General features: G+C 33.7%; 1 protein-coding gene across 1 annotated transcript in view; it reads left to right on the top strand.

Moving 5' to 3' along the window:
* Positions 1–289: 289 nt before the first annotated feature.
* LOC129920040 (protein purity of essence) overlaps positions 290–18,284 on the top strand; it is a 29,471-nt gene continuing 11,476 nt past the window's right edge. Inside the window, exons 1-6 of the mRNA XM_056001192.1 lie at positions 290–443; positions 601–698; positions 790–1,163; positions 13,877–15,998; positions 16,063–16,566; positions 16,675–18,272. Of these exons, the coding sequence (XP_055857167.1) occupies positions 325–443; positions 601–698; positions 790–1,163; positions 13,877–15,998; positions 16,063–16,566; positions 16,675–18,272 (4,815 nt within the window). The 5' untranslated portion in view covers positions 290–324. The remainder of the gene's footprint in view (positions 444–600; positions 699–789; positions 1,164–13,876; positions 15,999–16,062; positions 16,567–16,674; positions 18,273–18,284) is intronic.

Raw genomic sequence — 18,284 nt, forward strand, 5'->3', positions numbered from 1 at the left:
ACTTAAAACTACTTTGAACTACTTTTGCTATACTGAAAAAGTAGTTCATAGCAGCTTTAAGTACTAAGCAGTAGATAAATATTTCCAAAGGAACGCAGCCAGTAACATAAGTAAAAAAAGAACTTAATTGAAGCTCTGCTTCAATGACAAATAAAAATAGAAGTATTTCTGTTTTAGACAGTACCCAAACAGATCTAATATTTCCTTCAATGGAACGCTGCTAAAGAGTGTCAAAAATCGCTGGCTGTGCTAGTTCTGTTCCTTGGAAACAGGGTTCTGTTCAATTTACGTAGTACTTTATTAATTTTTTGTTAAAAGAAAAAAATGGCTGCTCACAGTGGAGGCACAGATTGGTCCTCCGTTGTAAAACCACTTTTATCAAATAATTATGGAAGTTTAAACAAAACCGATGTTTTAAATATTATAAAAGCTATCACCAGATGGTAAGTAAAAAAGAAAATCTTGAAAATTTTATCTAGTTGCCGAGGAATCGCTGATTGAAAATTTATGAAAATTCAACAATGGCGACTGGCTCGATTGATGGAAAATGGAAAATTTTATATTCAATTTTTCTAATATTTTTTTTTGTTTGTATTCTAGTGAACATGATTTTTTCGAAAACGATAACGTTCATGGGGCTTTTTTCTCTGCATTTTCGGCTCTAGCTGCTGACACTATTAGTGGCCAATGTAGTTTGGGTGAGTCATCTGGGATGAGGTCTTTCTTTTACAGGAATAAATTGTGAAATTTTTTGTTTTTGTTTCTTTATGTTGTGTGTATGATTTAAAGTTTGCCAGACGCAAGTACCACAAATGATAGAAGCGAGTTCAGTGTTGTCTAGGTTTATTTTAAATAGACTTAACAAACTGAGTGTTTTCGAGATCAAATGGATGTTGCCGGCTTTGAAGAGTCTATGCGAGGGAAAACAGCGACTTGCAGGTTTTGATCATGCGACTGTTGCTTCGATACTGAGGGCAACAAAATTTCCCGATGCAAGCAAAAGCATCGTTAGTGGAAGCAGCGACAAAGACAGTCCAAAGTCGGAAATCAAGAGATCTCGATCAGATTTGTCATCTGTTATACTCCAACAACTAACTGCTCCTTTGGAAGTAGGAAACCCAAATGCATGGGCACCGCTAAGTGAAGAATTAACAGATTGTACGGTGAGTACTGAGTAATCTTAAAGTTTGTATAACCTGCTAGGTATTCGTTAGATTTTCAACAACGTATATTTAAAACAAAGAAGAAACATTATTTTCTATTGGGGTTTATTAATTTGATTAAGTAGGGTAACGTACCCAGTGACCGACACCCTTAAGGGATAATTTGTGTTTGAAAATTCATAACTTTCCCTACACTGCTTCAATTTTAATTATTTAAATGGTTAATTTAACTATAAGAAATGGTTTTTAAGTATAATGAAAGCATAAATAATTTAGTAATTCCTTAAAAATATCAAAATTAAAAATGTAATACCTTACCGGTTTTTTAGTTACCGACACCATTTTTTCAGTAGTGGACACCCGATTTTTTTAGTAATGGACACCCATATTTAAGATGCATTTACACTATTGGTTTTATCGCCGGTGTGTAAGATGTTCGTTTTTGAATTAGAACCGAACAACAAGACGGTTTTACTACTGACATTCTCTCGTTGTAAGGTGTTACTTCAAGAAGGAACATCGTACACCGGCGATAAAACTGAGAGTGTAAATGCAGCTAAGCATTCAACTGCATTTAATGTACTTTGCAGATCTTCGTCTTTGTTTTGCTTCTGTTTTGGCCTTTTTAAATAATAGCCTGAAATATCGACGCCGACGAACACTCAAGTACTTGAAAATAACGGTTTAAACCTAGCTTACAGTTCAACGCATAACAAAACTGTAGGTACAGATAGCGTTCATACGTTAACAACCGTGTGCCGTGATTCGACCCCTGTTCTCTGTTCTACTTTAGGTGGGCTATTCTGGTTCTGTAAAAAGTTTGATGAAAATAGTTTTCATCGATTCTGATTCAGTGGAAACATGGAAATTAATGTCAAAATTCTATCACATGAAAATAGTTTTCTCATCGAAATATTTTCTGTGAAAAGAACAATACGTACCTGCCATGATAACAAAAAAAAAAAAGGAGCTCGAGCCCACATAAAAATACAAACAACCGTTGAACTACGTACCTACATATATCAAGACACAAATTTTGATGGAAAAACATCCTTTTTTTTAACAAGAAAATTAAAAGTTGCCATAGAATACGTCAAAAATTATAATTTTACGATCATACGTTAACGTTTTGACTATCAGTAGAAAAATGTAGGGACAGGTAGCTTAAAAATGGAATGATAAAATGAAAAGTCGAATGAAAACTCCGATGGTGAAAATTTTATCATTTCATTTTTTCACAGAACCAGAATAAGGACCCAGACAAAACGTTACATGCCTTAAAATTAAAAAGAAAGATTTAGGAACACAAAGAAGATTTGACCTCAAACTTGAAGGTGGAAGTTTTCTTTGTAAATTAAAAGCTAGTATGTGTGAACTTAAGGGAAATAAAAACAGGCAAACAAGGGCTAAGTTTTTAGCGTGTGCATGAAAATGATTGTCAAACAATACACACACCTTGCATAAATCGAATTAATCGTTTTCAGATTCCTTTCACACTTTTTTAAAGTAATTTTACATAGTCGAAAGGAAACACACTTTATACCTAAACTTATTTAAAAGTGCTACGCGATGCTTTGAATCTTTTGTTTTTTTTACACGGTGAACTGTAAACTAGGCCTTAGGAGCAGACAAAAAGTGGTTTGAAAATAATTGAGCCTATTCGGCGAGATCTTTTATACTGCTATTCTGCAGAAAAAGAACGGTGTCCATAACTAATATCATCAAATGTGTCTAATTGCGCCATTTATGGACACCGGTGTCGGTCACTGAATTTCGTTGAACATTATATTCTAGTTATGAACACCCCACGTAAAATTAAATTATGTTATTATTTTTGTAATAACTTAAATTGAAATAGATCTACAAAGCAATTCTCTAACAAAATATTCAATTTTAATTTTTGTACCATATACAGATATATTGTTTAAACAATGATTTGTACTTACGTCTTTCTTAAGAATTTCTCAAGTTTCATGCACTTCACAGAGGTTCGAAACCTGCCCCTTTAATTACAACAAAACCAATCACTTCCAACTGTGAAGTAAAGTGTTTTCTGATGGAATATACATGCCTGAACGCGTTAAAATAGTTTTCGTACGCTACACCCTAACAAAACCTTAAGAAAACGGAAAAACTGTGCCAGGTGTCGGTAACTGGCAAGGGTGTCGGTCACTGGGTAGTTTACCCTATATTAGGTAACAGAATAGGCTAGCTAAGGTGAAATTTTTTAATGACAAAATGATGGCGTAGTTCAGGATGATCGCAAATTCCTGTTTTTTCATTTGGCCACCAACTTACTCCTACATTTTTTAACCGATCGGGCTGAAATTTTGTGTGTGGCTTGACATTACTATTCCCCAGTAAGTATGATTTTTATGATTTATTGACTTTTAAAGAAATGGCATTAGTTCGAAAAAAATTCATTTATTCCAAAAACTGAATTCAGTGTTTTTGCACTGTAGGTACCAAAAAATCGCTAAATTTTAATATATGTAAAAATTTTTACGTATTTCACATGGGAATAGTATTGTTAAGCAACACAGAAAATTTCAGTCCGGTCGGTTAAAAAATGTTGGAGTTAGTTGGTCGCCCAGGAGTAGGTTAGTTGGTCAACAGGAGTTTGCGCTCACCCTAAACTAGGCCGTCATTTTATGATGAAAAAATTTCAAGTAATGTATTCTGATACCTATTGATATAAGTTGTGTTCCTTTGGCCTTAAGTATCTACATCTATTGATATTGGTGACCTTTTTTGTACTTATGTAAGTTTTTGGTGAACGGGCTTCAGGTCAAATGAAACAAATATCTTCTTTTTTGTCACAACGTTTCGTCCATGTATATGGACATCATCAGGTGAACAATGGTTTCTATTTAAGCATTGATAAATATTTAAAGAAATGTTTACAAATTATTCACAATACAGTAAAACTTAAAAAAAAAAACAAAAACTTAAAAGTAGACTCGCAGGCCACAAATCCGATATCAAGAGCGACGCACTCCAGAAGACAGCACTGGCATCACATTGCATAAGCTACAAACACTCCCCCAACTATGATAACGTCAAAATTATGCAGCGAGAAGAGCACCAAAACAAAAGGATGATAATCGAGACACTACATATCATCAATGCTGACAACAAGATGAACAGGAGAACCGATATGGAAGATGTCAGCCCACAGTATAAACATTTGGTGGAGAAGAGAAAAAGAAAAAGCTCTGCAACATGATCTCTATGTGTGTGATGTTCAAATAATTTTTTCATGTTATGTTTTTAGGACATGTTACTTGTCAGTTAAACTTTATACTGTGTAGTTGTAAGAAGTTTATTATTTAATTTTAATGTAACAATAATTTTTGTAAGTTTTACTGTATTGTGAATAATTTGTAAACATTTCTTTAAATATTTATCAATGCTTAAATAGAAACCATTGTTCACCTGATGATGTCCATATACATGGACGAAACGTTGTGACAAAAAAGAAGATATTTGTTTCATTTGACCTGAAGCCCGTTCACCAAAAACTTACTTAAGTATCTACTGCTAAGTACTTCTGGTTGTATTCAACTCCATTATCTTCTATAGAAAAAATGCCTTTGAATGGATTCAGAAGTACTTAAAAGTACTTTACTGAGCCCAAAGGAACACAGCCATACTTAATCAAACTAAACAAACTCCAAAAGAAAATAATGTTACACTGATTGTTTTACACGCGGATGAATATGACACTCGATCTTTGTATATAAAATCTATCGTACTATCATAAAGTGAAATTTGTTAGTTTGTTCGTTACCTGAGTGGTCGCGAGGGCGCTTAGATCGAATTAATAATGGGAGTAAGGAGATGAGATATACATTTCTGTTTGAAATTTGGCATATTTTTTAGTTCGTTCACTAGCTTACTATTTTGGTGGCGCTGTTTTTTTTTCATGATAGTGCTATAGATTTTATATACAAAGCACTCGATTTCGTGCCTACAGTGTTATTACCCCTTTAGAGCCATTCTGGGCATTCACAAATGTAGCGACTACGTAGTCGAATTTCAACTAGCTTTTGAAATGCGAATTTACACTACAACTACAAAGCTAGTCACACGTTAACTGTCATATTTGACAGATGAAAACATATAAAATAAAAAAATTGAGTTTTGAGTGTTTTTTTTTCCTTTCATAATTTATATTAGATCTGTTTAGTGAAAAAAAATCTAGGACAGAACAGATCAGAGCAACACAAGTTTGTGAATTTCGTATTTAACATATCTGACAGTTCGCTGGCTGAAAATTATAGGGTTGTATGTCTGCAGGGGTTACCATAAAACATACAACCTTATAATTCTCGGCCATCGAGTTGTCTATATCAGTTGCAAAATTTTAAATTCAAAAATCATTTCTTGGAATGATTTTTTACTAAAATAAATGATTTACTAGCACTTTTAATGTTCCTGTAATTTTTCACTTTTAAAATTTTATTTCGTCTAATTTTTTTTTTCACAATCAAACATACAGCTGACAATTGACACTTTTCATTCACTTGCTCTATCCCAAAAGTAGTAGAAAAACACTAACACTGATTGAAGCACAATTTTAAATTAATTAATGAATACATATTTTTCAATCGCAGACATTTATTTTATTGAACAATAAAATAATCAAACACAATTCCCACCGTTTTGTATTTATATCATTTCAAAAGCAATATATTGCTACCAAACGGAACACAACATACACTTTTGGACAAAAAAACATTTGTTAAAAAGTTACTTTTTACCAAAAAAAAAAGATAACATAGGTATATTCATATAAAATAATGATTTTTAGGCCCATTTGTTCATACGGATCATTAATTTGAATCTTAGCTCGGTCGAACATAGTTCTTATGTTGTACTTAGTTTATTCTAAGTTGCCAAGGCCCATTTTCTCATACGACTCATAAGTATTTAAGTATAACATAACACTGATTACGAAACGGTATTAAAAAAGTCCCTAACACCCCCAAAATCTGGAGTTAGGGGCAAAAAACGTTTTTTTCTTATTTGAGAGGTCATGTGACCTATAATCACGAGAAACTTTTTTGATTTAAATTAACAAAGGACTCGATAGACAAAAAAATGACTTGCATAAATGACATAGATGAGGAATTGACAATAAAGATGGTTAAAAGAAATTTGTAAATACATATGTAAAACACAGGTGCTGCCAACTTCGTTGTTTTTACTATTATAGTAGGTGACGGACCTAGGCTGGCGGCAACATACTCCCCCCAGTAATTGATGAGGATGATGTCTTCACGGGAGTCTTCTCGATTACTCTTTGTACGTCTAGGATAGCCAGCTTTGCAGCGGGACGTTCCAAAATTCCGCGGGATGTTTGTACTGTAGCTCGTCTTACTTGATTGTCCTTAGCGACCACTGTTTCAATAACGATTCCCTTGGGCCAGCAGTTCCTTGGCAATTGCTCATCAACAATTATAACCAGGTCTCCTCTTTCGATGGGTTTCACTCTGTCGAACCACTTTCCTCGTTTGTTGAGATCCGGTAAGTACGCCTTTATCCATTTCTCCCAGAACTGGTTGGCTATTATTTGAGAGAGCTTCCAATTTTGTCTTGATGCGATGACACTAGGATCACATGGTGGTTTTGATCCATTGGACGAACCGAGTAGGAAGTGGTTCAGCGTGAGTGCCTCGTCATCAGATGCATCCAGTGATATATGAGTGAGAGGCCGTGTATTTAATGTCGATTCCACCTCAGCAAGAGCGCATCGTAAGCTCTCATCTCCAACTTTGTGGCTTGGAAGAATTCGATACAGAACGTCTTTTATCGAGCGTACAAGCAAAGATCATATAACTAGTAAAGATATCGCACGTAGAACAAACTTCTGTGCTTGAAATTTTCTACCATCAGATTTTACCCATAGGTCCAAAACATGTATCCAAGAATTAAATTGTTGAGAAACATTTTAAAATTTTTCGATGACTGCGTAGAAAAGAGAGGGTTGATTTTTATAGATGAATTTATTTAATGGGAGGAAGCGAGATAGTAGTTAAATGTTGATACGAATAAGGAAAAGAAAAAAAAAATACATTTGTCTGCGAGAATGTACCTATGAAATAATTTTTTTTTGTTAAATTATTCAGGAAACTGATATTAACACATGATTCAAAATAATAATTTAAATAAGAATAATTTTAGATATATATATGACAAGAGTGTATGAGCAAAATTGTGTGAAAATGAATTTCAACCCTCAAATTGTCAATAGGTCCAAATCATTATAATGCAGAAATCCTTCGCAACATTAAAAAAAAAGTTCTTATCATGAGTGGGAAAGAGAGAGTTATTTTTAATAGATTTCTTAAATGCGAAGGACCGAGATGTAAGTTGAATAGGAACAAATGAAAACAAAAAGGATCGTTTTGCCGTGCGGGTATATACTTTTTTCACAACTGGATTGCTTCGCACAAGCAGGGCGAAGACGAGATGGCTAGTTTTAAAGATTGATGAAAAAAAGAAGCAAAAACAACTTTTGCAAGTGACTGGTGTGCTTGAGGTGGGTAGGTATAGGTAGGTATACGTGTAAGCAGAAGAAGGTTGATAAGTTTTTTTTTGGTTTTAATTTTTTTTCGATGGTAGTTAGATATTTAGATATTTTTTTAAGTGGAGGGTGGTTTTCTATTTCTATATTTTTGTTTCATTTTTGAATAATCGCAAAGGCACAGGCGCATTGCTTTTAGGTGTAAGTACACACGTAATATGTAGGTAGGATTTGTTTTCCTTTGCGACAGCAATCGTCCTTGAAAAATGTAGTTCATTGTATTTTGGTTGGAAAAAGAAATTCAAACAAGTGGTAGGTAGGTAGGTAGGAAGTGATAAAAATGATCATTCTTGGTTTGTTGTTATTTTCTTTAGTGAGGTAGGTTATGTAGGTAGGTATCTATTGATATTGAAAGATTTATTTAGTGTGGATCAGGGCTGTAAAAAATTCTATTTAAAAATGCATTTGAAATTAAAAAAAAATGATTGCAACCAAAAATATTTTGCATAAAAAAATGTTATTGCAACTGAAGAATACCTATTTGGATTGAAAATTAAATTTTTATTGCAACTGAAAATATTTTGCACACAAAAAAAATTAAAAATGTTGCATTAAATATTTGTTCATGATCTTAGGCGATTATCTTTGCATTTATGTTATTTTGCAATTATTAAAAAATATACTATTGGAGATACAAAAATCTTCTATAACTTATTTGAAAGGTAATAATGTAAAGGTGAATACCACAAAAGGATTCTTAAAAATTCAATCATTAAATAGGGTAAATAGGGGTAAAACGAAATTGCAATAAAGTGACTATTTTCTAAAAGCAACGTTGTAGAAAACTGATTTTTTTTTTAAATTGGTAGATACATTTATTGGAAGGCTAACGAAGGTATTGAAAAATTCTAGAAAATTTCAAAACTAAGTTATAAACGATTTTCTTAAACTAAAACATGAAGTTGACCTTTGAATAATGAAAAAAAAAATTAAGGGTCTCTGCGTTTCAAAATATGAATTTTTGAAAAACTAAAAACCTTTTTAGATTTTAGCTACACGATTTCAGATTTTTTGAAAGCTCCGAAAAATTGCTAAACATTAAAAATCACCCAAAAATACCTGCCCCTAAAAAAAAAAAAAATTAGCTCTCTACGACCCACGGAAGCCGAGAAATTAATTTTTTAAAAAAGTTCCAAATGACCAACTAAAAACATGAGACAAATCCTCTTATAATAAGAAACAATGAAAACAACCCTTCTCACTGAGAACAATTATTCGACTTATAAACAAGGGAAATTTTTTTAAATTTTCTTACGGATTGATGCTTTCTTAAAATTATAATAACTCGGCTCCCGTGGGTCGTAGAGATCTAATTTTTTTTTAAATTGTAGATAATTTAAAGGACTACAACAGTATTTTATTTTAATAGCCAATACTTGCACCGTTTATAAAATAATAAGGCAAGAGTTTGCTAAACAAAAAAACGTCTTTGACTTAATATTACTTATTTTTTATTTGTTTCAACAAAAGTATTGTGCACCGAATCGATAGAAAATGTTGCAACGAACAATCAATAGCTTTATTTTTTGTCGTAGGACATTCTGAAGCCGAGTTATTCCCAAAAAACGATATATTTGGGTGTTTTCGCACCGGTTTTGCATGCGTTCATTTATCAATTGCTCGGCCATCTTTGGTGATAAAGAGCTGATTTTTTCTTTAAAATGTAGGACATAAATAGGGCTTCAAAATAGGTTAGAAAAATGTCAATCATAATATAAGCTTTTTTCGAAATAATGACAAAAATGTGTTTTTTAATAACAAGAATTTGACTTTAAATGGCTGCCAGTTTGTATTTACTCACTCAAATACAATGAAATTACATAAAACGATAGGAAATATTATAAGGAAGAGAATGTATGTTTATTTTTTGGTCTACAACAATCTGGAGCAAAGATATTAGCTTGGAAGTAAAATATCCCAAAAAATGCATTTTTGTGAATAACTCCGCTAAAAAGAGTGATCATGTGGGGAGAAATTGGGGTTAAGCCTTTTAAATATACCCCTATCGATCCATGAAATAAAAACTGACATTGCCTCTGTGCGCAAGGTCAAATGACGCTTTGACTGGAGTATTTTACCCATTTTAGATTTTTTTAGTTTCTAATAGGAGATAAATTGAAAAATTATTTTATCAGATTTTTCTTTTTTCAAAATATTTTTTGTTTTTATTTTTCAATTTTCTCAAAAACTAGAAGACATAGAAACATATAGTTTTCACTGTTCGATAAGGAATCAATTGAGGCAGTTTTCTGTGTGAGTAATTTTTTTTATTAAAATTCACAGTCTGGACAAAAATAGTATAAAATGAGTTTAAATAGTTTCCCCTATTTTTAACTTTGGAATCGATTATTTCAAAAACTATTGGTTATAATATATTGATTTAAAAATTAGAATTAAATGTACAATTTTGCCTTTCGGAAATGGTATCATTTACTACTGTAAGTGTTGCCGTTGTTTTTTAATAATTTTTTTTATTTCGATAATTTTTTTTAGAAAACTGCCCCTCCCACCTTAACGTGTAATTATTCCAGTTGATAATCGCAGAATTCGTTTGTTCACAAAAATTTTAATCAAGGAATCTATGATTTGAGCAGTTAATTTGAGATTTCGTTAATCATCCAATCATCGGTTTCGAGCGATTTGACATATTTCTGAAAATATATACATATTCATAAATCTTATATATATAATTCTCCTGTGCGTTTGTTTGTGACCCTACTCCTTCTAAACGACTTGATAGATTTTTCTGAAATTTGGTGGGGGTGATAAGGTCCATCCGAGACAGGTTTTGTTTTATAATTGGACCCAGTAGGTGGCGCTGTTGTCAAGTTATATGCAAATTCCGTATTTGGGGTCGAATGACTGAACAGATTTTTGTGAAATTTTGTGTGTGCGATAAGGTCCATCCGAGACAGGTTTTGTGTTATAATTGGACCCGGTAGGTGGCGCTGTTGTCAATTTATATGCAAATTCCGTATTTGGGGTCGAATGACTGAACAGATTTTTGTGAAATTTTGTTTATGCGATAAGGTCTATCCGAGACAGGTTTTGTGTTATAATTGGACCCGGTAGGTGGCGCTGTTGTCAAGTTATGTATATGCAAATTCCGTATTTGGGGTCGAAAGACTGAATAGATTTTTGTGAAATTTTGTGTGTGCGATAAGGTCCATCTGAGACATGTATTGTGTTATAATTGGACCCGGTAGGTGGCGCTGTTGTCAATTTATATGCAAATTCCGTATTTGGGGTCGAATGACTGAACAGATTTTTGTGAAATTTTGTGTATGCGATAAGGTCTATCCGAGACAGGTTTTGTGTTATAATTGGACCCGGTAGGTGGCGCTGTTGTCAAGTTATGTATATGCAAATTCCGTATTTAGGGTCGAAAGACTGAATAGATTTTTGTGAAATTTTGTGTGTGCGATAAGGTCCATCTGAGACAGGTATTGTGTTATAATTGGACCCGGTAGGTGGCGCTGTTGTCAAGTTTAATTCAAAATCTGTATTTGGGGTCGAATGACTGGATATTTTTTGTGAAATTTTGTGTGTGTGATAAGGTTTGCCCCAGACAGGTTTTGTGTTATAATTGGACCCTGTAGGTTGCGCTGTAGTCAATTTATTTGTGCTCCACATATCAACCGAACCGAGTGAACCGGAAAAAGTTTAACACATTACAGGGCTAAAATTTGAAAACAAATACTTGGAAAGGCGGAACGAAGTCCGCCGGGTCAGCTAGTAAAATAATATAAAAAGATAGATAAATAAGTATCCTTAATGTTAGCGCTTTCAAATTCAAGAATAAAATATCACAAACTTCAAAAAAAGCTTAATTCTTGATTAAGTTTCGACAACCAAACTGATAGATAGATTGGAAAATGGAACGATTTGTTAATCAAAAATTTGTCAAAAAAGTGAACTAACGCTCTTTGATTATCATAGATGCTTACTTCTGAATTAAGAGGAATCCTTGATAATCAAATTGTAGATTTGTTATGCCCACATTACCTTACCACCTAACCCACTGTTCCTACTGCATGCTAATTATGCAGAATGGCAGTTGTGTGTCACACTTAATGTGACGCAACGCTCAGTGGGCCAAGCCAACTTCCAGAATGCAACTCAGTAGGTCAAAGCTGAGTAATGCATTTTGGAAGTTCTTAAAGAGGTTCCAGGTTGGTCTATGGAACTGCAGTGAGTCTAACTTAAAACGTGAACAAGTAGAGTTGTGTTAAACCCACTCTGAGCAAACTGGCCCTAAGTGTCAATGTAAATACTTATGTAACTTAGTGAATAGTTAAAGAAATAAGAGCGAAAAAATTAAAAAATCTGCCAAAACCCTTCCATGGAATTACCCATTATCAGAAAAGCTTTACTAAAATCAAATTACATTTTCCCCCAATTTTTTTTTTATAAAATGCTTTGAGATAAGAGCTACTTTTACCATAAGAGCAAGTACGTGCGACACAGTCGTGCATTTTATTCTTTCATGTTTCTAATTAGTTGTCCCAGTGAAATCTTAGTTTTAAAGGTTATAATGAGCTTTAATAAACGATGTGACTTTTTGAAAAGTAGATAAATAATTTTCCAAAGAAAATAAAATCAATAATAATAAACGCGCCAGAAGTTATTCGATGTCACTATTTCACCATTTTCTTTACAATTATAAAATTTATTTGCATACAAAATCAAGTAGATCAATTTAAATATTTGCTGTAACTGCACTTTAAAAGAAAATTATCTTAAACAACAAAAATTACTTTTTTATTCTTAGCATTTTAGACTTTAAAAAAATTATAATTTTACCTGGTTTTTCCAAGTATCATAAAATGCATGAGTATTTTAACAAGCTTGTAAATCACTTTTTTGCTTTTAATTGTTTTCTTCATAGAAAAAATTGGCCTCAAAGTCAAAAATTATCATGGGCAGGAAAAAATGAACAGCCTTAAAAAATAATATCTGAGCAACCAAAACCAAAAAAAACCTTCGAATTTCAACTATTAGTATTAACATTATCATTAACATGAGTTTTCTTAAACCTCAATTTCGCAGATAAAGCATTACTTTAGAACAGTTTTTTTCTTATGACCAAAAATCATTCCTGAAATTAACTTTATCTAATTATAGGACACCATGTATACATAATTTTATACCTTTTGGAGTTTTGTAAGAAAAAAACGATTGAATTAACCATTTCGAACCCAAGCTATGAAAATCAATATTAAAAAATGTTTTTTTTCAGTATTATCGTGTCAAATTCATCACAATTAAGAAATATGAATAGCAAACAGTTATGTTCCAAAATGATAAACAGCAAAACTAATGTGATATTCTCATGTTACATGTAAGAAACATACACTGCCTATGACCACCAAAAAAAGTCGGACAACTGAGAAAATAACTATTTATAGAACTATAATCTATGCTACTTCTTCTAAGCCAAAACACAAAACACTTTCTGGATTAACATGTTTTATATTTTTTTTTTCAAAATTATGACCATACATATATAAAAAATATTTTTTGCAAAAAAAAAAAAAAAATATGAATTTCAGTGCTTTTTTCGATAAAAAAAAATTAAAAATATGATATTTGACTAACTTTTTGTACTAATCCAGTAACTAGGCATTCTTTCTATTAAGCCATCGAAACCTAAAAAATTGTTTGATGGAATATTTTTTACGAATTTTTAAAGATATGTTACATGAGAGTAACGCTATTACCGAAAGGGTTAAGATAAATTTACCGTTGGCATTGAACAATTTCTGACTGAGTTGAGTTGAAAAATCTACCTTTCTTGTAGAGCGTTCAATTCTCTACAAAAATCTTTTATCCGCATGATAGTGGAGTTTATCCTTCATTAGTTATTCTTATGGGAAATAAAAAAGTACTTAACAATAATATTAAGGGCTCAAATTTTAGGGACCTATTTTTGGGGCTAAACGAAACTCTTAAGCCTGGTTTATAGAAAATCAAACCATTTATTTTTGAAACGCCCTACTACTCATATAACAAAAAAAAAATACTATTTCACTTAAAAGATCATATTTTTTTAAGTATACATTTAATTTAATAATTTAATTCACACAAGGATAAAAAAAATAATAAAGTATTCAAATTTTCTCAGGATATTTTCTCCTCAGCAAATATTGCTTACCTTGAGTCATTAAACGCTGCAGATGTAGTTCTGGAAATGTGCGCTGCCCTACCCACATTATCGAAGTATCGTTTGAAATGCGAAGAGAGCATTGCATCTGGAAAGCCCCTCTATTTGCCTCTTACCACAACAGAGGCAACACAAATCAAAAATAATTTCTCACAAATGTCAGCTGAAGTTTCGATTCTCTGGCAGGCACTTAATTTACCTATAATGGAGCCTCTGTCTCCACTTAAAATTAATCAATTGTCACGATGTGCAAAATCAGCTCTATACTGTGCGGTCCTAACATCAATTTCATGTAGCGTTCTCTCCATGTCTACATCTGGTTCACAGAAAAACCAACAGGCAGGAAGCTCCTCACAAGTAGGCAAGGAATGTGATGAAACCGAAGAAACTGCACGTATGATCGTTGACGAAGCACTAGAAATTTACACCAATATCGGTGTTATGCTTGAAAATTCAGCAAGAATACATGTCTATCAAAATCATTTGTGTTTTGGTGCATGGTTATTGGTCACAGGCATTCAAGGAGCACTTGGAGCTTCCGGTAGTACAAGTTCAAAGCAGCAAGTACAGCAAGGAGAAGCTGAATCCATTGCCAAAGGGAAAAGTCCAGCAAGAACTTCGGATCAACACACACCCTCTGCCAGAGTTAATCTCTTTAAAGTACAACAAGGGTTTGGTGTTCTAAATGCGGCTATTGCCATTCACAGTTTGCAGTTGCTCACAGAACTCATTGATGATTTAAAAATTGAAGCAACATGTGGGGAAGATGAGGCTAATGGGTCAGGAACTAATCAGAACGCTCCCGAACCGGCTGGCTTTGACATTTTAGAGCAGTATTCTGCTCTTGAAAGAGTTGTTCGAGTATTGAACGCTGCAACTCTTCAACAATTGTTAACGTTTCTTGCAACTGTTGCTTATCGAAAAGCATGCTCTCTTAAGAGAGCAAATGCTAAAGATCGAACTGAATGTGACCCTATAAGTTACTCGGAATCAACTACTTATTACAATGATACATTATCTTGTTCGGATAACTCCGAAGAAGATGATAGCGAAAGCTATTTGGGGCTATGGTTTAAAGAAACTTTGTCCCCAGAAGCCAATGATGAGCCTTCAGAAATTCAGGGCCAAGAAAAATTAAATGACACACAGAAATCAAACTTGGTTCCGGCAAAGGACGAACCACATGAGTACTTGGAACTGGCAGCTCAAATATTTATTTTCCTTGATCAATCACTCGGTACGAAACACAGTTTTTTAAACAAATACGTAAAAGCTGGTCTTAGTGAGCAGCAAATGGTGTTATTGGCCAATATATTAAAAGATCTCGATCGTGATGCATCAAGAGGAGAACCGGATGTTTCTAGTTGCCCCCAATGGCAAACAGCAATGATCAAATTTTCTGGAGCTGTGGGAAGATATCTTCATAATCTTATTTCTGGACAATTACTTAGTGAATCCTTGCAATCAAATTTGCTTTTATATTTGTCTGTATCGCCTTGGACTCAAGACACTAATACCTGGCCTCTTCAAGTTTATTCAAGCACTCTATCTGTTCTGGTCCAGATCCTTCTGCTCAAACCAACTCAGGAGAAGGAAGCCGCCTGTCTTTCGGTTTGGCATCGTTTAGTGAACACTCTTGTGGAAGGTGTGTGTTCAACTTCTGCAGCTAACCAAAGTTCTGAAACAGACTACGAGGATTTAAACATCGAGCATGCTCAACTTCTTCTTTTCCTGTTCCATTCACTGAATCTTATGCAGAAGAAATCGATTCTACTGCTAACGGCTGGTGGTGTAATTCGTTGTGCTGAAGTTTGTCGTAGTGTTTCACCAGAAAAACCCTTACGAAACCATCAGATAATGCTTCTTTCCCGTTTGTTGCTGTTTTTGGAGTATCTTATGAAACATTTATATAACGCTCCAACCGTTTTGCTGGAGCAAGTTCGTTGGAATTTATTTTCCGTCAGCACAATGGACGGTAGTCAGAAGGTATCAGATCTTCTGAACAACAAAACAAAAATGCATTCATTCTGTCGCAAAGATATTGAAGATAAATTTAGAAAATATTCTCCAGAAGCTTCAACTAGTAAGTTAATTCGTTATTGGAAAATTTAATTTTTATTTTTTTTATTTATATGTTCTCCTATAAGGTATTCGTCCAAAATTCTATTCACTCGCTGTCATCGACACAAAAATTCTTCAAGAATTTAAACTTGACGGCTTAGCTTGGAATTTCATTCTCTGCACTCCAGACAAATTGAAATACCCACTGCTTGTTGACGCGCTTATTGACATACTCTCTGTTACCGATATTTGCATGGCCAAAGTAACATCTCACACTCTGTGTGCTGTTCATTATTGTTTTAGTATTTGCTGGAAATTGCTGTTAGGTTTGCCTCCATCAACACCACATGTAGAAGCATTGCTGCAGGATAAAACACCGACACTGCATTCACTTTTGTGGTCAATTCGCTGCTTCCATCCAGTGGCAGCATCACATTATTTGATTGTAAATAGTTTGATTAAACAGGGCATGTACACGCAGTATGCTGAGACTCTGTGGGCAAATATAACTGATCACGTGGCTGATGCCCGTTTCAGTTTAAAAAATACAATTTTCGGACTCGAAGCGTTTAATAAAACCTTCAATATACGTAAGATTATTAATATTTTCCAACTTTCCTTTTATTTTATTTTATTTTTTTTTGAATTTTATTTTTTATTTTATTTTGATTTATTTTATATCATTATATTTTATATAGAAAATCCTCGAATTTCTAAAATCCTAATGTTGGATGCATTGATGGCATATATGCATGCGCTCTCTTGGGCGGAGAAAGAGGGTGTTCAACCACCTAAACAGATGAGTACTCAATGTAACGATCAATCGGAAATTTCTGATCAACGAGGAACTACTCCACCAAGCACAATTAATGCTGCATGTACAAAAACCGAGTTGGACGAACAAACAGTTTCTAAAACAAATGAACTTGCAAAAGAAAAGCTTTCCAAAGACCTTCTTTTAATACTTTTGGACACACTAAAGATTCTTAATGACACCGTACAAAAAACAATGGCAAATAATATAGGCGCCACAATTCCCATAAATATATTCGAATTTTTAATTCCTATTGCTAGTTTAAAGAATTCGTATACATCTGAGCTTTCTAATCAATTCCTTAATTTGGTTTCTGGTCAGGATAAGGAATCCATCACAGTTGAATGGACAAAAAAATTGAATGTTCCAGAGGAAGATATTTTCTCTAGTAGTGTTTTTCCTGTTGAATTACATACTCTCACCGTTATCGATGCGCATCTTACGGAGATTTCAAATCATTTGAATTATTCTGTGTTGTTGTCATTGAAAAACTCTCTGAAGACTCTTATGCACTTAATATACTATCTACTTCCTGTTTGCAAGGGCGATGCAAAGATCGAGGAACGCCTAAAGCCAATTCTAACTGCTATGCTCTTTGACATTCGAATGGAATATTTGTACGATATAAGTGAAAAATGCTTGAACAGCCTTTTGAGCTCAGATGATGCTGGAATCGACGAAAGGCAGTTTTTATCATACAGCCATTTGTTGAAACACTGTTATGGGGTCATCATCGAATATGCCGATGAGTGTCGACAGACTCAGAATATGACGCTGAGTGAGTCTGTTTTCTTAGAAGTTCTTAAAGTTATGCAGCAGATGATTGATAAACCAATGGGTATGAGAGCAATGTATGAATTTTTCCGGGTATCTAACTCAGGAAACTTAACTGATTTGCTTTTATCTTTCACCGGCACAAACCTATCACAGAGTTATGCAACAAAAATACTGCAATTTTTTGAAAAACTCTTCCAAGCATCAGATAAACCAGATTCACTTTTTCCTCTGCCCGATTTAATACAATGTATATCTGAACTAGGACATACCGACATAAATCGGTTAAAAAATTGGCTAAGTCATATACTTCTTGGTCCTGGTCAAGGTGCTCAGCCTTCAAGTAATTCATCTAGTAATGCACAGACTCCAACGAATATGGCAACAGTGTCGGCTATACCCAGTATTTCTGATCAAATCGCTCAATCATCTGCTATGGATGCAGAAGCTATGGAAATCGACGAAGATGGTGGTGTTCAAGTTGCTCCGAGCTACAGTTATTTTACTAATCGCTCTTATTCACCCACACACGAGGGAGAAGGTGTTGAACGCAATGGAAAACTTTTACAAAACATAACAAAATATATTGTTCAAGATGGAAAAACTCCTCAATCAGTTTCGATGGTTTTGTTTCATGCGTTACTTCAATTGGGACAGACTCTTTTATGTCCGACACAAGAAGCTTCGGATTTTTCAGATTTACTCCAGGTAAAAAATAAT

Source organism: Episyrphus balteatus, chromosome 4 (assembly GCF_945859705.1).
Source record: "Episyrphus balteatus chromosome 4, idEpiBalt1.1, whole genome shotgun sequence".
Taxonomy (NCBI): Eukaryota; Metazoa; Arthropoda; class Insecta; order Diptera; family Syrphidae; genus Episyrphus; species Episyrphus balteatus.